Source organism: Neovison vison, chromosome 9 (assembly GCF_020171115.1).
Source record: "Neovison vison isolate M4711 chromosome 9, ASM_NN_V1, whole genome shotgun sequence".
Taxonomy (NCBI): Eukaryota; Metazoa; Chordata; class Mammalia; order Carnivora; family Mustelidae; genus Neogale; species Neogale vison.
Window position 1 is genome coordinate 10,352,941 of NC_058099.1, and position 22,204 is coordinate 10,375,144.

The 22,204-nt window shown below is 60.7% G+C and overlaps 1 protein-coding gene across 1 annotated transcript; it reads right to left on the minus strand.

Annotated features, from left to right (window-relative positions):
* Positions 1-3,278: 3,278 nt before the first annotated feature.
* On the minus strand, positions 3,279-21,938 carry ADGRD2 (adhesion G protein-coupled receptor D2). Its single transcript, XM_044264379.1, has 26 exons — positions 21,903-21,938; positions 21,464-21,527; positions 20,916-21,128; positions 19,952-20,593; positions 19,441-19,539; positions 18,991-19,076; positions 18,221-18,502; positions 16,964-17,075; positions 16,236-16,370; positions 15,605-15,728; positions 15,079-15,184; positions 14,266-14,321; positions 13,238-13,364; positions 11,914-12,017; positions 11,617-11,719; positions 11,190-11,343; positions 10,735-10,868; positions 10,529-10,644; positions 9,560-9,680; positions 5,880-5,921; positions 5,710-5,763; positions 5,522-5,636; positions 4,905-4,963; positions 4,602-4,632; positions 3,536-3,612; positions 3,279-3,392 (listed from the first exon to the last, which is right to left on the minus strand). The coding sequence occupies exons 1-26, from the start codon at positions 21,936-21,938 to the stop codon at positions 3,279-3,281; spliced, it is 3,306 nt and encodes a 1,101-aa protein (XP_044120314.1).
* Between the last annotated feature and the right edge of the window lie 266 nt (positions 21,939-22,204).

Genomic DNA, 22,204 nt, shown 5'->3' on the forward strand with positions numbered 1-22,204 from the left:
TAGTCAAGAGGTTTGTGGGTTTGGGGGTTTCGTTTTTTAATCTAGTAATCTAGATACTCTTGGAAAGGTGGGTATGTAGTGGGGGGTGGGGCAGGGAACGGATTTGAGGACTGAGGCGGGGACTTGAGGATTACCCCCAAGTACAGCCTATGTTTTCTCTCCAAACACCGTGTGCCAAGGACCCCATGGGTAGTGCTGGACCATTGTTTTGGTCCGGAGAGGAGCTGTTGCTTGCCCCTCCTTCGATGAACAGCAGGATGGCCTGTCCGGTCTCAGAGTCTGTGTGTGTGGGAATACGGGTGAACTTGAGGAGGGTGTATGGGTCTCCAGACAGGGGACACTGCTGATAAGCCCCTTCTGCATTGTCCCCGTCCCATTGGATCCCTTGCTGCAAACCTTTGAAGCTGGGTCTCCGCTCCCTGGCCTCCTCCTGCCCTGTGTCCTGAAGGACACTCTCCAGGGCCAGGCGCTAGGGGAGGCCTTGGCTCTCCTTGGTCCCCGGGCTGGGTGTCCGCTGTCTTTCCTGCTTCCATGTCGCCATTGCAGCTTGTGCTGAGCCTGCCCAGTTAGAGGTAACTGGGCATCCATGCCCCCCTTGCCTCCCACCACCCTGTCTCTGTCCCCGCCCCTGCCCACTGAAACATGTGCCCCTGCCAAGGCCAGAGACCCACAGCCCCAAAATGAGAAGTGCCCTTAAGAATCTCCCCAGCCCTTGCAGCCCTGGAATAAATTTTGCAATTAGTTTCCAGGTCCCTTTGCCTGTTTACATTCTGGGGCCAAAGCAGAGCCTCCAAGGTGGGTTTCGGTGGTCTGGGGCAGGGCAGTGCTCTGACTGGCATGGGCATGACGGTCAGATAAGCTTTGGTTCAAAACACCAGGCACCGTTGGGGAGCCTGTGGGCCCCATGTCATTCCTGGGATCTTGCCATACCCAGGAGGCCTGGGAGAGGCTTGGGTCTTCCTGAGCCTCGGCCAGAGTTCTAGTCCGGCCATGCATCTCAACTGACAACTTGGGAAGAAGGGAACGGTCATTTCATGAGCACCTACTGTGTGCCGTCCCCTCATCTCTCTGTCCCTGCGGTAGCCCAGTCAGGCAAGGGCTGTGATCCAGGAGAGGGACTAGGAAGGTGCCCCTCAGTCAGGAATCTACAGGGACTGATTCAAACCTGGGTCCCTCTGACTTCAGAGCACCGGACAATTCCTCTCAGTCCCGCTGGTGGCCCGGGCCTGGGATTTCTTCCTGGCTCTCTTGCCTCGCCCACCGCTAGGAGGCAGCAGTGAGCACGGCTGATTTCTGAGAAGAGCTGCCTCTTCTGAGATGGCCTTCAGGACTTCACGCGCTTTGTCTCATTTTGTTGTCCCATCTGCTCTTCAAAGCCACTTCGGTAGGTGGCAGCTCCGGATTACAGATGAGGAAACCGAGGTCCGGGGGTGGGGGGCGGATGAAGTGGGCTGTCCAAGATCACACACCAAGAAGGGGCAGAGCCATCACGGCCACCTTCATCATCCCGACCTGACAAGTTTACCCCGGGGCCACTCACGGTATACTTCAGGTCTCTGTGCGGATTAGAAAAAAGACACCCCCTCTAGGGAGAAGTATCCCTAGGCACACAGCTTGGCAGTGGCTTTCATGCAAAGAAAGTGTGTCCCTTTCCCACCTGGCATCTTCAGAAGGGAAGCAGATGCTCTGGTTCCCGCCTCTGGGGAGCCTCTAGTCCCACGCGAGGCCGCTTTCTGTCATTTTGTGATCCTGTGTGACCCACCACTAAGAGCCAGCGAAGGGGAGGAATTCTTCCTCTGGGGCGCCAGGAAGTCTTCTCGGGGGAGGTGTCATCCAAACTGGGTTTTGAGGGATGTTCAGGGGTTTGCCAGCTGAGACAAGAGTTGGGGGCAGCATGGGCATGTGTCTGGGGACCTAAGCTAAGCTTCAGAAGTCTCGACAGCCTCCATCCGCGGAATGAAATACCCAGACCCCTGTCTCTGCATGATGGGCACCCCCCCCCCCACCAGGGTAGATTTTGTCCCTGTAGACAGTCCAGGTGGTGCCCAGAGTAGAAACGACACAAAAGGCTGTGGGGAGCTACTTGGGTCTGGCTGGGTCCCGGGGCTTCTCGTGCAGCCCTGCCCCGCCTCCACGCACGTGCACCTCCATCAGGGAGGCTGCTCTGATGCCCCTGGCTGTGCCACATCCTCCACATCCTCCGGCAGCATCTGGGCCAGCCTGAGGTCAGCAGGACAGGGTACGCAGTCCCTGGGCCCCTCCTTCGCCTGGTTTCCACCTCAGGGACCACCTGGTGCCAGGCCCTAACGCTGCTCACCTTGGCCCAGAAACCAGCTCTACCTAAGAAGCGACCCGGACTCACAGAAGAATCAGAATCTTGCCGCTGGCCACGGAATTAGTGGTGGCAGGACCTGGACCTGTAGCCAGAGTGTGAGCTGCGGTCTCCCCGCAGCATGGCCCATCACACCTGGAGCCTTCCCCCCTACCCCGGTGCCTTCTCTGAGCAATCTTGCCTGGGGGACTCCCCCTCACGTGACTGCCCCCCCTGGCCCCCATGCTACCGCCTGGGGAGACCCTCTCTGAGCCTCCGTTTCTTCCTCTGTACACCAAGGGGTGACGGTGGTCACGGGGCTGAGGGGGGACCCACAGCTCTAAGGTAGGCGGGGGCTCAGTACCAGCCGGGCACACAGTCGGTGCTGGTAAGTGTAAGTGTTGGCGGCGCCTACCCTGTTGATGACACCGGGGCTGTCTTAAGTCCCGAAGACAAAGAGGCCCCTTCCCTTGTCCCACCCTCCCGTCAGCATCCTGTCCCCCTCCCCAGGCCAGGGTGACCCCCAGGGAGGAACGGGTCACAGGAGTACCGTTTATTACGACACCTTCCATGGGGCTGTCAGAACTTCAAGGCAGGTGGGAAGGGTGTGCGGAGGACGATCTTGGTCAAAGTTGGGGGGGCCTGAGCTGTGGGGTGCAGCTGCGTTTGCACAGAACGCAGGCAGGGGTCCTACTGGAAGCAGGGGGAGGCTGAGGCCGCTGTCTGTCCCGCAGGGGCCCCCAGTGGGCCCTTTCAGAGGTCTCCCCGACGAGCCTGGGGGTCAAGTCTGCACACACTCTCTCTAGAAACCTGGGAGGAAGGCGGGGGGGGGGGGGTGCTGAGCTGGCAGAGGATCATGGTGGGGGTCCCTGGAGGGGTCTGGAAACTGAGGCTGGGGGGAAGCCCTCGGGGGGATTCTGGCCCCGGGGGACCCTGGGCAGTGTCCCCCATTCCCTCTCTCGGACCCTCAGATTCTCTCAAAGAACACCTGATGCCCAGAGGTTTTCAGGAAGGGCGGTGGCTGCCTCGTGAGAGACCGGGGCTGGCAGCCTTCGCTCCCCCGCTCCTCGTCTCGGGCCACCTGAGAAGGTCGCGGGGTGCGGAGGGGGAGGGGGGGCTAGGGCGTCCGGAGGGAGGGCGACGCAGGTTGGGGGTCCGGAGGGTGGGGCCGTCGCGGGCCGAGGTGGAAGCGGCTCGTTGCTACGAGCGGCCTTAGCAACGCACCCATTCAGCAGAGACAAAGGCGCTGTCACTTGAGCACAGAGGCGCCGCTACCGCTCTTGTTCCCACCGGCGCCTCGCCTGCGGGGGTGGGGGGAGGGGCGGGGTGGGGGGCGGGGCGCGGGGGCTCGCGGGAGCTGGGGCGCTGTCGGCCCCGCGGAATGCCCACCGCGCGCCGGCCTGCAGGGGGCGCCTCCTGCCCACGTTGCGGAAGGGGGAGCCGAGGCTCCAGGAAACTGGGGACACCTGGCAGGGGAGGAAGCCCGCGGGAGCCTGGGGTCCCACTGACTAGGGTTTCGAATGTGCCTCCGCTTACACCGGTGTGACTGCCCCGGTGCCTCACTTTCCCCATCTGCACAATGGGAGGATAGTTCCCCCAGGTCCCCAGGTTTAAAGGAGTCAGCCAACGCGGGGCTTTAGCCCTGAGCCCAGCCCCAGTTAGAGCCGGACAAACAGGCCTCTTGCCCATGCTGGGAAGGACCCCTCGGCCTGAGGCGCGGCGGTGCCTGGCAGGCCCTCCTACAGCCAGCTGTGCTCTAAGACTGGGGGACTCAGGCTGAGAGAGGCTGACAGTGGCCAGAGGGCCCTGGGTTCCCCTTGGGGGCCCAGCCTCGCCCCACTGCCTGCAGACTCCCCATCAGCCCTGTGGTTGGGGAACAGAGCCTGAGAGGGAAGTGCTCGCTTCTCACCAGGTTTGGAAAGTCCTTTCCGCCCAGGAGGCATCAGGGTAGGGGCTCCGAGAGCGCTGGGCCTGGGGGGTGGGCAGACAGAGCCGGTGCACAGAGGAAGGCAGGCTCCCGCTCACTGCCCCTCCTGCAGCACCCGCTCTGGGAAGGGGTCCCAAACCTATCCCCTGAGTGCGCCTCTCCCAAAGAGCACTGCCCTTTCCTGACAGGACCCCAGTGTGCTAATGGGGGACTTGGGGCACCAGCAAGGAGCAGAGCAAGAGGAAGAGCCCCCTAAGCCGTGGGAGGCCGGGTGCGCTCGCTTCTCCAATCGCTTCCATCCTGGTGCAGTGGGGCTGCAGGGGAGGGGGAAAAGGGGAGCCTCTTGGTGGGGGGAAGTTGTACCTGACACCTTGAATGCTGTCAGCTCCACAGCCTGAGGACAGATGAGATCGTCAGAGGAGGGGGCCCCCACTCCTGCTCCCCCTTGCCCTGGGGGCCCTGGGAAACCTTGTAATGACTCCCCCACCCCCAGTGGCCTTGGCATTCAGGTTCTGCCCAGCGGCTCCCAGGGCCCTGCCACCTGGTAACTGAGGAATGGGGCTCCTCTGATCTCCGGAGGAAGCCCCCCCTCCCCTAGTCCCTGTGGTTTCCTCTACCCTGTGGGACATACTTGCTCGCACCCTGCCACCCTTGTCCCAGCCTCACCGGCCTCTCAGGTTCTGCAATGGAGGAGAAGGTTGTGGGGATTCTGGGGCTGTGGGTCCCTACAGGAGAAAAACCCTTTTCAGAGACTGAGACAGGAAGCTCACTCTCTGCTCTCCTGCCCTGGACAGGACCTCGTTATCAAAGACCCTAAGGATCCACTCAAAGGTTTACTCCACAGATTAATGAAGAAACTAAGACCCAGAGAGGGAAGGTAACATACCCAAGGGCGCACAGCAGGTAAACTAGGAGATGGGACTGAAACTCCCGGCCTAGCCTTGAAGTCATTCAGCCCATGCTCTATCTCAGGGCCCCAAACCTCATCTACCCACCTGGCTTTGGAACCCCCAAACACCCTTTGGACAGAGACCCAAGGAACGTGACCCTGGTCAAGCCCTGCCTCTGGGCAGGGCAGCTGGGGCCCCTGTTCCCTGGTGGTGATGGAAAAAAAATAAGCCACTTCTAAGCCATCCCCCAGGCCCCGTGCTTGAATTCCCTGGGCCTCAGTCTCTTTGCCTTTCAGATGGGCTAATAGGATTGCCATCGCCTCCCAGCTTTACCTGCGCACCAGGGAAACCAAGGCTCTGGGTAGTACAGACTGGAGGCCGGTGTGGCCTTACCTCTAAGAGCCAAGTGTCTTCGGGCTGGAGCCAAGGCTGCAGGGCTGTCCTGAGCCACCTCCCAGGGACCCAGGGACCTCGGGTGGGATGCTGGGCCCATGGGGCTGGAGCAGGCCTGAAAGGAAGGGGTGTGGCATTGGCAGGGAGTGGGACCTCCCTCCCCAGGATCCCCACCTGCCAGCACCCACCGTGAATGCCTCTGTTGCCTTTTTCTCCGTCATCCTCTGTAGGGCGCTCCGGACCTGGGGGTTGGGCATCAGGGTCAGGCCTAGGCCCCTCTCCCTGACCCCCAGGCACAGGTGCCCTGCAAGTTAGCCCTGCCCATCCCCCCCCACCACCACCCATATCCCCAACTCACCTCCCCGTTGTAGGCGGCATAGACCAGGAAGATGTACGGCCCCTGGGGACAGACCCAGCATGTGGATGGGTGTCACTGCCTTGGAGCCAGCCCCCTCCACCGCTTGGCCCCGGGGCCACAACAGAGACACACTGAGAGATACCCAGAGACACTGAGAGACACAGGCGGACGAACACAAATCCTACTCTGTCCCCCTCCTGCACTTGGGAGGGGACATCTGTGACATTCTATGGCAGAGAGAACCAGAAGGGGCCCTCCCCTACCTGACCCCATACCTTCAGCCTCTGGCCACAGATAGCCTCTCTGCCCTCTTGTCCCTCTTTGTCCCCCAGCTCCCGCCTGCCCCTTCCTCACAGCCTCATCATGGCTGCAGGAGTTCCTGAAATCAAGGCTAATTCCAATCCTGGGATAGTAGATATGTGAATGCATGCTGATTCATTCCTCTAGCTGCGTGTCTCTCTGACCCTCTGTCTCTTCTTCTGGAAAGCAGAAGCCAGGACTCAGCTCCTGCTGTGTGTGAAGGACTTAGCGCAGTGTCTGGGCTGTAGCTGGCTCTTCCTGCTCACACACACGAGGCCCAAGAGGGCCTGGCCACTCACGAAGTACCGTCACACACAGGGGGACCACCCTCATAACAGCTCCATGCTGAGAGGGTGGGGGTGGGCTAATCCTTCCTGCTGGATGGAGCAGGACCCTAGGGCCTGGGACAGGGGACAGAACAATGAGTCCTAGGCCAAAGTGTGACCCAGCAGGTGGAATTCGGAGCCTAGGCCTTCTTCAGATTCAACCAGGACAGGCCACAGCCCCTGCCCTGAGGCTCAGACTGGAGGACACAGTTGGGGTCCAGGGGCCCTCTTTGAGGCTTCTAGCTTCAGCCTCAGAGCCTGGCTGCTCCCCCTGGTTCTTAGCCCCTAACTGGGTTCGTACCACCCTCCACCCTAAGACAGACCCTGGTGCCCCCCAGATTCCCGCCCCTCCCCACCCCCAGCTAGCCTGTCTTCCCTCTGCAGCCTTTCAAAGAAAGGCAGCTTTCCAAACTCCACCCAACCCCGCCAGCACCTCCCTGCCTAGCATTCTCCGAGAGCACCCCTGGGATGACATCCGAGCTCCTTACAATAGCTCTGGAGACCCTGCACGGTCTGGCCCCCATGTGTCCTCCTGTCCCATTTCTTACCAGCTCACGTGTCCCCCTCTTCATGTCTCTGCTGGCTCCCCCCATATTTCCCTGACCTAAAACATTCTTCTGTCTCACTGAGGCTCAGCCGAGAATCGCTCCCTCCAGGAAGCACCCTTTCTGTGTCCCCACGAGTGGCTCCTCTGTCCCCAGCCTGCCCCCATGTCCCCTCAGCCTCTCAGCCTCTGCCATGCCCTGCCGTGGGCGTGTGGCCCGGTGCTTGGATCCTGGGCACTAGCAAGCTCTCTCCAGCACAGAGCCCACAAAGGTTCTCCCGCCCATGGTGCTCCTGGAGGGTGCCCGGAAACCTGGCCCAGGAGCCACAAGAAGACACATCAGCCCTACCGAGGGAATGAGGCCCCGCTGAGCCCAGTCCCTCTGCCCTGGGCCTGCTGTAGGGAAGGAGGGCAGTCCTGAGGGCAGGTCCTGCCCAGCTGATGGCCCGGCTACAGTGTGAGAGGGACACCCGGAGGTGGGTGGGGTGAGGAAGACAGGGAGGGATGGCAAGAGGAGAGGAAAGGCCAGGCGTGGGGAGGGACCCAGAGGACGCAGCCTGACTGGGGAACCTTCCTGGAGACGATGTCGGGAATGGCAGGGTGGGCCCAGGTCATGCGTCCGCTGACCCCGGAAGGCAGCCTTTTCCCTCTTTCAGCAGGAGACCTTGGCAAGGAAGGTCTGTGGCTGACTGGCAGGAGGAGGGGGGTCAAGCTCAAGGACAAAAGCTGGGGGCGTCAAGGGTCAACAGAAAGGGACACAGCGGGAGGACCATGCCGGAGGAGAAGGGGATGGAGAAGGAACCTCAGAGAAAATTCAGAGACAGAGACGAAGACGCGGGACAAGGGGAGAGGAAAGGAGGGAGGGGGACAGAGGGAGGGAGGCGGGGAGGTGGCCACTGCGGTGGTGGCCTTGGCAATGGGCTGCTGCTACCTGGCCACCCCCGGAAGGGGGTGGGGGCACCCCAGGCAGGGTCACAGGCTAACCCAGCAGGGCCCACGTTTGAAGCCAGGATGCTCTGGAGGCATGGAGCTTGAGGAAGGGCTTGTCTGTATCCAGGAAGGGGTGTAGCGCTGCCCTCTGTCCCCCACTGCTCAGGCCCGCACAGGTGTCTGGGAGCTGTGCTTCTTTGGGAATATCTGGAAGCCCCGTTTTTCTTCATTGTCTGGGCCCTTCTCTGGGCATGGCGCCTCCATGCTCCCCCAGCAGTGGCCCCTTCTTTCCTCTCTCCACTCCCACGCCTGGCCGAGAGTCCCCACGGCCCAGGCTGAGAAGGCGACGTGGACCAGGACCTGGTAGTCACTACCCACGGCACCCTTCCTTGCTGCCTGCCTCCACCCAACACTTAATGCCTGGCCTTGGCCGTGGCCGGCTCCGCAAGAACACGGCATTTTGTAGCCTCCGTTCCTGCTCTGTCCCTACTGCCTGGAACAGTGTCCACAGCCGACACCTCCTAGACGTTCGACACATATCAGGAGGATAGATGAACGACTGGATCGGACCCTTCCTGATGCCAGCTCCGCCCCGCTGGCCGCCCTTCCCCCGCCCCCTGCTCCTTCCTCCCATGAGGCCTGGGCCGTGACTTCATGGGGTCTGTCTCGTCATGTGTAAGGTCTGTTCACAGATGTAAATACAGGACGGAGGCTCTGTCCCGGGCCTCAGAGCACCTGGGCATCTAAGTGGCTGTTAATACCCTCAGGCCCCTTCATCCCAGGAGGGGCAGAAAGGTCCCCAGGAGGACCTCTGGGACACATGGGGTCTGGACAGAATTTGTACCTTATTTCCTGAGCTTTGTCTATCCCTGAGCCACTCCTTTTCTCAGCCCTGACAGGACCTGGGCGGCATAAGGGCGGACAGCAGGAAGAGGGGCCGGGGGTGCAAGGGAGGCTGAGGGGAAGGGCAGGGGTGGAGAGGCCCCGCCTGGACCCACCTCCCTCCCAGCACTCAGGCCCCTGGGGTGTGCCTGTCTGTGTCTATGTCTAGGTCCCCCCACAGGACCGCCACCCCCCTGAGGACAAGGACCGAGTCTGATTCCTCTCAGAGACTCTGGACACAGGCCCATGGGAGGCTGAGTGTTGTCCTCCCGACACAGCCTCTCCTCACTGCTGTCCTCCCCAGTGCCCCACAGCGGCCGCCCCCCACCCCGAGCCTGAGGGCAGAGATCCCAGGGGCCCTGCGCCCCATCATTGGCTTCCTGCTGAGGCCTGAAGTGGCTCTAGCACCAGCCTGGGGCCTGGAACCGCTGCCACACCCCTGAGGGTCTGGACCTCAGCTCCCTCAACTGTAAAATGGGCACAAAATCCTCCCTGACGTGCTGCGTCTTTGATTCGAGGGTTGGTTCCCACTCTCGCCCTCAACTTCCTGCCTCTTGACAATGTCCCCAAGTCGCTGTTGGTGCCTCCCATGACCGACAGGACACTCCTTTTCCCATCTGCTGACAAGCCAGTCCCTCCCTCTGAGCTCCACTCTGCGTCAGAGCCCTGGTCCCAGGAGGTCCAGGGCCTAGAAGTACCTGGAAGGAATTGAGGCCCACGGCGGCGTAGGCCCAAGCCGGGCTGAGGTGCACCAGCACGCCGACCAGCCAGGTCAGGCCCAGGACGGGCAGCAGGACCAGCACCGGCTTCACCATGGCCCTGCAGGAGAGCAGGCCGGGCTGAGGGAGGCCAGGCTGGCCTGGGAATCCCTGCAGGCTGCTGGGTAGGGCGGCACGTGGGAGGTGCCTGGAGGGGGGGGTCGGACGTGCAGACCGGGGACGTGCAGACTGCTCAGGACTTAGGTGCAGCTGGGATCTTCAGCGCGACTTGGCTGTCCCTTCTCAGACCCAGAAGTGGTTGGCACTGGGGAGTCCCAGTCCCAAACCTGGCTCAGAGGAAGGGTGCGGCAGCTGCCCAGAGGGAGGGCCAAGGACTGGGGAGGGGATCCAGGTGGCATGGAGTCCAAAATCTTCCCTTCTCAGGGACCCCTGGGGCGCTCTGGCTTTTCAGGGACCCATTGGCTTGGGCTGCCCTGCCCTTGGCAGAGGACGGGGGTGGGGAGAGGAAGGCCAGGGGCATCTTCCTTTCAGCAGGACATGGCCCTGGAGAGTGAGGAGAGTTCTTGCAAGGGTAGGGACCTAAATCCTCACTCTGAACCTAAACTTCTGGGGACCGCCTGATCAAGGGGTCTCCCCTACCTTGTCCCTATCAGGCCATCTGTGCTGATGTCAAAGGTTCTGTGGGTAGACAGTGAGCCCCCAGGACAGCGGCTTGTATCTACAAACACCTCCCACCCCTCAGCACTTAGGACTGATTACTGCCCCCCCAGGTGACTTGCGAGGTCACGGGCTCACCCTTGTCCACACACATGAGCATGCGACACCTGCTCAGGTCCCGCCTTGGCCCCGCGAGCACACATGGCCTTAGGACCACATCCTGCCACCACAGACTCGCACAGGCCTCCATCCAGTGAGCCTCCCGCGTGCTCCCCCACTTCTGGGCCTCACCATGTCTGGATCCTGACCTGCTCCTGCAGGCAGGGCCGAGGGCTCAGCATGCGGGCACGGCGGCGGGCGCTGGCCACAGTGACCATCACTACGCGGACCAGGATGCACGTGTTGGCCTGGAGACCGGGCGTCAGCGGGTGAGAGGGCCTCCCCCTTCCCCAGCGCGAACTGCCTACCCCTCTAGGCCACCAGGTCACCCCGCTCACAGTCAGCACGAAGAGCACAGGCCCCACAAAGGCCCAGATGATGTCTGTGTGCACGTTGAGCCAGCAGTGCCCGGCCGCCACATAGTCATGGGGAGACAGGGCCAGGGTGACGGCCACAATGGCCGCAGGCACACCTAGGAGAAGAACGAGTGTCCCTCGGACCATGCCTCGCAGCCTGTACTCTCCCAGACCCGGACCCGCCCCCAGGACCTGACCCGGCCCCCAGGATCTGGCCCCGCCCCCAGGACCTCCCCACCCCGCCCCGCCCCGCCCCGCCCCGCCCCGGACCGGCCACCCAGGGCTGTCCGCGGCAGCAGGTGCACTGTGGGCACGGGGAGCTCTGGTTGGGGCTCTGGATCCCAGGTGGAGACGGTGACCGGAGGGTGTCGGACAGCGAGAGGACACATGAAGCAGACTTGAGAACAGAGCAGGAGCGGGGAGGGGGGGGGTCTCACCCCAGCCTGTGGTGTAGTAGAGCGCCATCCGGGGGCCCGGGCGCATGCTCACGACCACCACCTTGCTCCAGAGCAAGAGGCCCTCCACCAACATCCAGGAGAATGCCACCAAAAAGAGGAGGTGCATTACGGCTGTGACGGCCACACATGCCACCTGTGGGTGGGGGGGGTGGCAGAGCCCCACCAAGGCCAGCTGTGGGCGTATCCCAGCTCTGGGCCCCACGCCCGTGTCTGGCACCACCAATGCAAGGATGTATCCGTGGGGAAGGTCTCTGGACAACCGCCCCCCCGGCCCACCTCCAGCATTCGGGATTTTGTTCATCTCTGGGCCATGCTCCCCCCAGGAAATGGAGCCTAGTGACGTGGGGGGCAACCCAAAAACGGCTGGTCCCCCCTGAGCTCACAAGCACAGCTGCTGGGTGCCCACCTTATTGGCCTTTGCCCACTCGCTGGCCATGAGGAAGCCCTCGGCCGAGGCCAGGGAGAAGGTAAGGTTCTTGTGGACCGTGGCTCGCTCTGACTTGGGGACCCTGGACAGGCAGGGGTCCGTCAACAAGGTCACCACTAGCAGCCCCCACCCACTATCCGCCCCTGCCTGCTTGGGTCCCTGTGGGTGAGCTAATGAAGACAGAGATGGCGGCTTCATGGGGGCCCACAGCCCTAAGGGAGACCCCGGACCAGGGGCTTCTTGGACAAGGATGGACACAACGGGGGCTCGTCTCACCCGGCTGCCAGGAAGAGCAAGAACGTGGTGGCCAGGGCACAGAAGGACACGCCGCAGCCCACAAAGGAGAGTGTCCTCAGCAGTGACTCCTCCTCGGCACTCCTCTGCGGGCCAGCCGAAGACCCCGGAGGACAGTAACCCCATCACGGCCCCGACCTGAGCACACCGAGTCTCGCCCTGTCCCGGCCCAGCAAGGCTCCCCAGACCTCCTTGTCTGCGGTGACGCAGGGATGGCAACGGCAGCAGCCGGCAAGGCCAGGTTTACATACAGGAGGCACTTAATACAAGAGCATTCGCCTGTCCTCTCCTGCTGGCTCTCCCTAACCTGGCCCTGACTGGTCCTGCTTTCGCTGATGTCAAAGGTCCTGAGAGCCCTGGCTGGGAGGTGACTGAGGCAGCCACAGGGAGAGGATGGCATGTCACAACCCCCCACTGGGGGCAGGGGGCATGGAGCTCACACAAAAACATGGCCACTCTCTGCTTTTACAGGACAAATGTGTCTGTAGCAGGTTTCTCTAGTGTGCTCCCCAAAACACCGAGGAACCCTGGCATTCCTGAACCCTGTGTCACTCAGTCTCTTAGCAAGTGACCCCTCCGAGTCCCTTGTCAGCTTTAATGAACACACCGGTCCGGCTCTGCTCTTGGGATTGGGTGTAATTGCTGGGTCTTTCCAGGGGCGTCCCTTGCTTTGGTCTCAGTTACTTCTAACCTCATCTCAGCCACGGCTTCACCTGCGGGCCCTTCGTCGCCAGCTGAGACCTCTCCCACCCTGAAACCCTCAGCCCCGTGGCCTGCCCCACCCACCTCTGAGATGACGCCCTCACCCCTCTGGCTGCCCAGGCCTTTGTCCCAGACCACCTCCTCCTCCTTCAGTCCCGTGTCCTCCATTGGCCCGCTGTCCACCCCATGCAGGGCCTGCCCCCTGCCCGCAGACCCCTTGAGGCTCTCTGCCTCTCCAGCTCACTCCTGGCACCAGAGGGCGCCCTTGGGGCAAAGCCAACACCTGCTGAACACATTCACGACAGTCCCCTGCAGATAGGACCCATAGGATCGCCATCTGAGTGCCTGAGCATTCTGGGCTCTGACTTCTGCCACTCGTCCCTCCATCTTTTCCACTCCTGGGCGCGGCACAGGCAGCTCCAGAGACGTCGAAGTTCTCAAATGTGTCGGAGTCGGCCTGCCATTTCTAGTCTCCTTGCCTTTGCTCAGACTGGCCCTCTGCTGGGGATGCCTTTCTGTTCAGTTCTTGGTCACCCTTTAAGACTTGGTTCCAACATCGCCTTCCCCCACACCCCCGTCCCAACCCTACCTCCCTGGGACTCACCTGAACGTCATACACCTGCAGCAGGACCGCAAAGTTGGTGCTGTGGTTGCAGAAGCAGGCGGTGGAGGCCTCGTACAGGGCGGCCACAGAGCAGCCAGCGGTGGCCCATGAGCCCCCTGTGTCCGGGCTGGGGGAGGGCAGGGAACAGAAGGGCTCTTGAAATGGGAGGGACGTGGGGGTGGGGGTAGGTAGCAAGCAGGGGACAGCCTCTCTCCAAAGCTTGGGGCCCATCGCCACTCTGCCTCTAACCAACTTTGCGACTTTGGGCAAGCCTCTGCCCTTCCTGGGGCCTCAGTTTCCCATCTGTAAAATGGACTTAACACTATTAGGGATGATAAGGGACCATGGGGCCAAGACCAGTGATTACAACTGATTAATGGCATTAATTACTAAGTGACAGTGACTGACGTTCAGCCAAGGATCCAGGGCTGAGAGCTGGGCTCATCTCTGAACCGTCTTTCGCTCCTTCAAACATCGAAGCGCCCTGGCCTGGGACATATCATCAAGTCTAACACCTATTTGACGGATGGGTCTCTCCCTAGGCACCCCACAGTGTGAGCTCGTGTATCTCCCATGATGGGGAGCTCACTATCTCCTGGGTCACAGCTTCTCTTGCTCCAGCTTGTTCTGGAGTTGGGGAGGGGCCCGAGGCAAGACAGGTAGTGACTGGTGACCCAAAACACACCTCATCCTCAAGCAGAATGGATGGCTTAAAAAAAACAAAAACAAAACAAAACAAAAAACCCAAAAAGGGGCGCCTGGGTGGCTCAGTGGGTTAAGCCGCTGCCTTCGGCTCAGGTCATGATCCCAGGGTCCTGGGATCGAGTCCCGCATTGGGCTCTCTGCTCAGCAGGGAGCCTGCTTCCCTCTCTCTCTCTCTCTCTCTCTCTGCCTGCCTCTCTCTCCGTCTACTTGTGATCTCTCTCTGTCAAATAAATAAAATCTTTAAAAACAAAACAAAACAAAAAAACCCCCAAAAAACTAACACCAAATTGCCTTAATTAAAGAACTGGGAAGTTGAAACTCACCTGATACTGAAGTTCCAGAAAGCACAGACAGGCTGCGCTAGTCTCAGTGGGAAGGCCTGAGGGCAGGAAACAGGGACAGAACAGGTGCGTGAGGTATATGGGGGGCCTGGGGCAGGGGTGTGGATGTGTATGGAGAGCGGAGACCAGGAGGGTGCAGGGGGATGGTACACAGCATATACTATGGTTCCATTTATGGGAAACGCTGGAAAAGACAGAATCTACAGTCACAAGAAGCAGATCAGGTGATTCCCTGGGGTGAAAGGGAGGGAAACCTGCCTGGCAGGGGGACACAAAGAAGCCTGTTGGGAAGGTGTAAATGGTCTTTACCTTGCTTGGGGCAGTGGTCCCTGAGTGTATATGCCGGTCAAAACCCACCATGTTGTATAGTTAAAATGGACACTGCAGTGTATGGAGATTGATTTTTACAGTCTTGGGATGACATACCGAAGACGATAAACTGTGGGGGGTGTGTATGTGTGTGTTCGTGTCCCGGATTAGAAATCCCAGTTCTGCCGCTTACAGGCTGGGGCCCATCACAGCCCCTCTGCCAAGCTCACTCTTTGCTATGTCGAATGGGCAGTTGGAGGATTACATGGATGTTGCTTATTTAAGTCCCCCAGCACAAAGTGAGTGTATAATAAACCAATTCCCTTTCAGGTCCCTGGAAGGCAATGGGGTGCCTTGGGAATGAGTATTTTTCTTGTACATTTTTAGACCTTGGTTCAAATGAATGCATGTTGGGGAAGGGGGACACCAAACCAGGGTAAGTGTAGTGGGGTGGCAGTTCCCAGAAGTACCCCCCATGCCCAGTACCTGGGCCTGGTGCTTCAGGTGAAACGTCACGGCTGTGCTGACCTCCCCGGTCTCATCCCATACCTCAGAGGAGATGATGGCCGAGCCCAGCCGGGTGCTTAGAAACCTGTGGGGAGGGAGAAAGGGAACTTTTCAAGGGCACCAGCTGGCTGTGCAGGAGAGGTTGTGGATGGCTTAGATATGCACAGATGACACCCTCTGTGTCCAAAGAAACATCAGGAAATGTCCTGTGCTTGGAATTAGGGCATATGAGTTCCAGTTTTGCCTTGGGGACTTGCTAGGAAATTCATTAAGTCCTGTCTTCTCCCTGAGTCTCGACATTGAAGCCTGGACCCCAGACAGCGGTCGAGCCAGGTTCCAGGGGCACGCCCAGCGTTGTGAGTGTTGGGGATGGGGAGGGTTTGGTTCTGGGTGCTAAAGGCAGATTTGCCTCTCAGAATCAGGGCTCTGGCATGGGATGGAGGCCTGGCCCTCCCTGGGGAGGGGATCCAGACCCTCAGCAGCTGACTGGCTGGGCCCCACTCACCTCTGCGCCTTGCTTGCCTCTTCTGAGCTGTCAGGGGTCTGGGGCTCTAGGCCGGGCTCCCCTAGGGTGTGCTGGAAGATACTGGAGCTGAACCAGCTATGGATCACGGTGACTCTGGAGAGGCCTGGCTGAGTGGGAGGGGGCCCAAGACCCCACCCTGTGTCACTTGTGTGAGCAAGTGCCACGGGTTGGCCCCGAGGGAGATGCTCTGCTCACCTTACAGACAGGGAAACCAAGGCTCATAGAGATTAATTGCCTTCCCAAAGGTCACACAGCTAATAAGTAGTGGAACCGGAATTCCAACCAGCCACGGCTCATGCGCTTAACCCGGCAGCTCTAAGGCCCTTTGCTGCATGTCCTGATCCTCCCGCCCCGGGGCGGCAGCAAGCTGAGAGCCTCCTCCACCACCCGCTTCCAAGAGGCAACGTGTGGTTCAGTGGAGGAGACTCAGCGAACATCTATGATGTGACAAGTGCTTTTAACCTCATAATCACCCGCAAGGCAAGTTCCTTCCAGGCAAGGAAACAGGCTCTGAACGGTGAGGTGACTTATCCAAAGTAGCAGAGTTAGCAACAGGAGCTGACCCAGACCCCAAGAGGAACCCACTCTCCACCCCACCCTCCGTACCCACCTTTCCTGAGGAGCTGCTCCACTTCTCCCGCGGGGATACGGATGTGGCCGGGCCCCTCCGGATGTCCACGGGGCATCGTGAACACACAGCCCTCTCTGCTGGCTTCCCCCAGGTGTAGGCTCCGCACCTCCAGACCTGGGATCAAACGGGGCTGGGTGGCTGGACCTCCGGAGGGAGGTCTTTCTGCTGAACCAGCCCCCGCGGCAGGGTCGGCTTCCCCTCTCCTTCAAGCCCAGAAGAGGGGAATCACTGAGAGGCGTCCCTGGGGACCAGGATCCGAATATCAATGCACCCCAGAAACCAATGGGTTCCCAAAGGACAGAGGCTTTTGCCAAAATTCCAACCGTGAATCCACAAACACTGAGTGTGTACTGGGGTCTGGCCTGAGAGGCAGAAATGACTCAGAGACGGTCCTGGTACTCAGGGGGCCTCAGGAGGAAGGAGGTCTGTGGCGATGACCACAAATGCAAAAAGATGTGTTTGCGTATGGGGTGTCGGCAGAAGGAGGAAATGACTGCAGGAGAGCTAACACCACACGAGGCTTCCTGGAGGAGCTGAGCTCCAGCAAGGTTCTGAAGGATAGATAGGAGTCTGCTAGGAGGTCAAGGGAGAGAGGGCATCTGGAGGGAGGGCAAACGCAGGAGACTGAATAGAAGTGATGGAGGCTGAGAAGAGATGTCTGAGCTCCGAGGGCCCAGCTGGGTGGGACGGGAGGCTCGCAGGCTCACCGGCTCCATGGCGCTGGATGCGCAGTCCCGGCCGCTCGGAGGTCAGCACGGTGCTCAGCACGGGTGCCAGGCGCTGGACACTTGCCACCAAGACCATGGGGCCGCCGACCACCTGGAAGGAGCTGCACCTCAGCTCTCTCCCTGAGCTCCCACCTCAGCTCTGCATCCTGCTGCCACCCGCCCTGACCGGTCGTGAACGTGTTCCCAGGGATCTGTGAAGTGGCCGGCCTGCTCCAGACCCTTGGTGGCTGCTCAGGGCCTCCAGGATTGAGTCCTGGGTCCTCGGGCTGGTGTCTGAGGCCCGGCCCCATGGGCCTCCTCTGTCCTCTCCGAGCCTCTCCTGAGCGGTCATCGGCGCTGGCCCAGGCAAAGGCCTCCCAGGGCTCCGTGCCTGCTGGCCGCTCGCTTGCCATCTGGGCGCCCTCCGAAGCTCACTTCCCCAGGGGAGCCATTCCCTGGAACCAGGGCCGCCTGTTGTGTCATCTCCAGCCCGTTCCCCAAGCCTCGGGCCGGGTTCCGTCCTCTCAGGCCAAGAGGCACCACATGTGCTCTTCCTGCCCCAGAGACTTTCCGGTGATGTCTCTGACCCCTCGTCTCTCCCTTCTCTAGGCCGACTGCTCCCAAGCCTACAGCCACGTCTGCCCGAGGATGTTTCCGACGCCCCTGCCATCTGGATAGCAGCTGTCCTGTTCTCCTGAGCGTCTGGGCTGCTTTGGGAGACAAGATGGCTGAACACTCAGCAGAGACGTCCTCCCTCTCAGGGGGGTCGCCAGACTCTTGGATATGGGCGAGGTCCTTATGGATTAGTGGCTCTTATTTTCGACTGTAGAAACTATTCTTCAAGCGTGGTTGTGTGTGGGAGTCCAACTTTCATAACAGATAAAAGAGGAACTTCTGGGGTGCCTGGGTGGCTCAGTGGGTTAAGCGTCTGCCTTCAGCTCAGGTCACAATCCCAGGGTCCTGGGATCGAGCCCCACATCAGGATCTCTGCTCAGTGGGGAGTCTGCTTCTCCCTCTCCCTCTGCTGCTCCCCCTGCTTGTGCTTTCTCTTTCTCTGGCTCTCTCTTTAAAAAAAAAATATATATCTCTCTCTCTCATTTTTTTTTTTTTAAAGAGGAGCTTCTTTTGATAGACAGAGAGATAAAGCTCAGAAATGGGTGCTGACTGGCCCATGGCTACACAAGAAGCTGGAGGCAAGGACGGAATGGGAGCCCAGGCCTCCCCCACCGCCCCCACCGCAAGCCCTGCCCGCCTCACCTCACTGACTGAGAGCCACGTGCCGGCCAGCTGCTCCTCCAGGACCAAGCTGGCCACGGACACGATGCCCTGGCCAAGCTGCTCCCAGGGTCCTGTCAAGGGGTCTGGCTCCCCAGCCCCGAGGGCTGTCACCCTCTTCAGGAAGTGGATGATGGCCAGCAGTGCCGCGGGCCCCAGGGGAGCTGCCTCCTTTGCCAGGACTCTCTCCAGGATACCCAGGAAGCTGCAGGCCTCAGCCGGCGACAGGTGTCCATGGACTTCAGAGAGAGGGTCCGGGAGGAGCTGTGGGCAGAGGAGCTCCTTGTGGCAGGAGCTGGCTGTTAAGAGGGACCTCCTAGCGCAAGCCACACTTGAGCCCCACTAAGGTCTTCTTTTTTTTTTTTTTAAAGATTTTATTTATTTATTTGACAGAGAGAGATCACAAGTAGGCAGAGAGGCAGGCAGAGAGAGAGAGGAGGAAGCAGGCTCCCTGCTGAGCAGAGAGCCCGATGCGGAACTCGATCCCAGGACCCTGAGATCATGACCCGAGCTGAAGGCAACGGCTTAACCAACTGAGCCACCCAGGCGCCCCAACTAGGGTCTTCTTGGCGGCCCATGTCAAACCTATCACAAGCCCCCAGCTCTCAAAGGCTCCAAAATAGGGAATATGATCAATCTTGATTGCTGAAGACATGTTAGGTGGGTGTCCCCTTTGTAGGTGAGGAAGCTGAGATGCAGGAAGGTGACCCAGAGTGTCCCCAATTCTTCAGCTCCCTGGATGGGGGGCTCACCACAGTGGTGTTGGCCAAGGCATTGACTCGGCTGATAACATCCTGGCCAGGCCATGACGGGGCTTCCTGCAGCCGCTGGTAAGTCTCTGCAAAGGAGGGGAGGCCAGGCTGGGTCCCGAGCGACACAGCCCAGAGGTGCCCCATCCACCATTTGCTGCTCTAGGAGGAAGAGCATGTTCACTGCTACGTGTCTGGAGCCTTACAGTGTTCTAGATGGGAAAACTGAGTCATACAATAGCAGAATCACTTGCCCAGGGACACACAGCTGGGATTCACCTCCAGGTCTTTCTGGCCCCGACCTCGTCCTGTAGTTTGGACTCCAAGGAGGCCCTGAAGCTTCGAGAAGATTCTGAATTCCCAGTTCGTGTTAACTGCTTACTCCCCCTCGGCCTACACTTGTCCATACCCAGCCTCCCCTTCCGCAGAGCCCTGGGGACTGCCAGGAATCACCTGTCCGGTAGCAGCAGAGGAAGGGCCGTGGTTGAAGGCAGAGCGAAGAGCCTTCAGTACGGGATCCTGGGTTCCATGTAGGGCACTCCTCTGAAGGCACTGGCAGGGATGGGACAGGGGTCAGGACCGTATCGTGGCTCCCCAGGAGCACCTGTGACTCACCGGCCTGTTCGGGCTTTGAAGGCACTTGTACACCTTTGGGGGCCAAAACGCACAGTGTCTGACTTAGGGGGCAATATGGGAACCTGCGTGAAGGGTGCTGCAGCTAGCACAAGGGGGGGCAAGGCAGCTAAGGGGTGAGCCTAGTCAAGCTATTCGGATTGGGTATTTGCCTGACCGGCTTGGGGAGGGCGTGACCAGAGCTGGGCGTGGCCAGGTTCGAGAGAGGTAGGCTGGGTCGCGAGCTCAGAAGGGAGCCTGCGGGTGCCAGGGGCGGGTCCCAGCAACCAGGGGGCGGGTCCCAGCAACTGGTGGGCGGGGCCTAGCAGCCCAAAGGCGGGGCGGGCCGTACCCGGACAGAGAAGGCGCACCGGCAGGGGCGGCAGCAGCGAGGGCGTGACGTCCAGGGCACCCAAGTCCCAGCGGAAGAGCAGGCCGCCGACTGGCGGCGCGCAGGCTCGCGCCCGCCGCAGCTCCGCGGAACTCAGCGCCCGAGCCCACAGGTGGAAGTCGGTGAGGTTGCCGCTGAAGGCATCGCGCGCCGAGAAGCCGCCGCCCAGGGAATCCTGATCCTGGCCCAGCACGAGGATGCCGCCCGCCGGCACCGGGTGGCCCGCGCCCAGTCCCCGCGCCCCGGCGCGCCGCCGCCCGTCGGCGAACAGCGTCCAGCGCCCGCCGCGCTGCTCCCACGTGGCGCACACGTGGTGCCAGCGGCCGTCGGCGCGAAAGGCGGCGAGGAAGGGCGCGTGGTGGCCGCGCACCACCAGCGCCGCGTGCACCGCGCCGCCGGGCTCGGCGAAGGCGCGCAGCTGCAGCGCGTTGGGCAGCGCGGGCGCGGCGAGGGAGAAGAGCGCCGCGGGGTCGGGCGAGGCGGCGTCCCACTGCACGTGCGCGCACGCAGTCAGCGCCCCCAGCGCGGGCAGGGGCCGCCGCAGCCGTGCCGCCCTGTCCGCGGTCCGCTCCCCGAACACTAGCGCGGCCGACGTGAGCGCGCCTGCGGGGACACGCGGGCCGGCCCCTCAGTGTCCCCAGCGGCGCACAGCCTCTGGCTACCCACTGGCGCAGCTGCAGGGCCCCTTGTGGGCTTTGGGGTATCTCCCTCTCTCGGGAAGGAAGAAATGGGGGCTCCTGTGATCATACCCATGCGGTCGACCCTCTATTTTAGTCCAGGACAAGGGAAATGGAGATGCAACGGGGACTTCTTCAGAGCTCAACCCAAGAGGACTATCACTGTGGGCTCCATCTTTGGAGGTCTCCAAAGCCTCTGCACCCCCGCACCCTCGCCTCCTCCTCCCAGGTCCTGGGCCCACACTCACGCCTTTTCGGGGCTCTCCGAAGAGAGCCCTCTTTTTGGCCCACCCAGATGGGGTTCGGCAGCCGTAGAGCCAGGGCCCCAGCAGGGGGCGCGAGTGCCAGGTGGCCAAACCTCTGCTCACAAGCCTCTTGAGCCTGCCACCAGGTCAGGTGCTGCCCTGGAAACTTGCATACCGCATCTGCAGTCTCCACCACCTCCCCGGGACCCACTGGAGCTGCAGGGTCAGAGGAGAGAGTGTGGGAGAGCAATGTGTGGGCCATGTGACCCTTCCGGTGGGGCCGGCCATGTGCACTGAGCTAGGAGTCATTCGCAAGTCAATGCTCTGTGACCTGTCAGGTCTAGTCCCTTTGCTGAGCCTGTTTTGTCATCTCTTTAGAGCCAAGAATAAGATGGACACGGTTGAAACTTTCAGTCCAGGGTCCGGGGATGATGGGGCTGAACTAAACGGCATCTCCTCCTTTCCTTTGCCTTAGACGCCAATGCACCAGGTGGACCACAGGCTGGCTGAGCTGGAGGATGGAGGAACCCCTCTGGGACCCTCATACCAACCTGTGACCCAGGAGCCCCTTGATTCAGCTGGTGAGTTGGAGAGGGTCCCAGAGAGACTCCTTATCTGAGAAAGAAGCAGACATGTTGGGGCTGGGTCAGTCAGTTACTGATTATTTACTTCATGCTCCTGCAGGATGTGTTGGAAGCTCCAAGCTCTGAGTCAGACCTGGGTTCCAGTCCCACCCAGAGGGGATCTTGGGCAGGGAGTTTCACTGCTTTGAGCTTGTCCTCCAGCCCCCCTCCACTCCCCTCCCCCCGTGAGGAATTAACAAGCTGTTGAATGAATGTAAAAGGTGCAGCAGCAGTGGATGCTTTTACTCTTATTATTGCCAAAGGCTTATCTCGTGTTACCTTCACAGTGACCTCAGAGGTGCCCACTTGGAAGTCAGCAGCTTTGAGTCCCCTTGGCCGCCCCACCCCATCCCCCACGTTCAGGTACCAGGAGGTAGACGAGGCAGTAGCACCAGAAGGCCATTTGGAATCCAGCAGGGACAGGGGAGGCACAGCAAGGGTCACAGATGTGGCCACTGTGGACTGAAGAAGGAAAAAAGCAAATGAACATTCAGCGTCCTGACTTGCTACCCGCTCTGTCTCCTGCAGGGTCATCTTCCCCCAGGTTTGGCTTCCAGAATTTACTGGGCCGAGAGCCCAGGATGGTAATCTACTTGACATTTGCTTGCACAAAAGGATGGTCTCCAGGAGCCCTTTCTAGGACCACAGCTGGGAACGCTGTAGCCCTGG

Excerpts from the sequence above, each read along its gene's own strand:
- ADGRD2 (XM_044264379.1), bottom strand. The coding sequence starts at position 21,938 with ATGGCCTTCTGGTGCTACTGCCTCGTCTACCTCCTG. Across the intron at positions 21,129-21,463 it reads AAGGGGCTCCTGGGTCACAG|CTCCAGTGGGTCCCGGGGAG; the intron begins GTTGGTATGAGG and ends CTGACCCTGCAG. Across the intron at positions 12,018-13,237 it reads TGCAGGTGTATGACGTTCAG|AGGAGTGCCGAGGAGGAGTC; the intron begins GTGAGTCCCAGG and ends GCTGGCCCGCAG.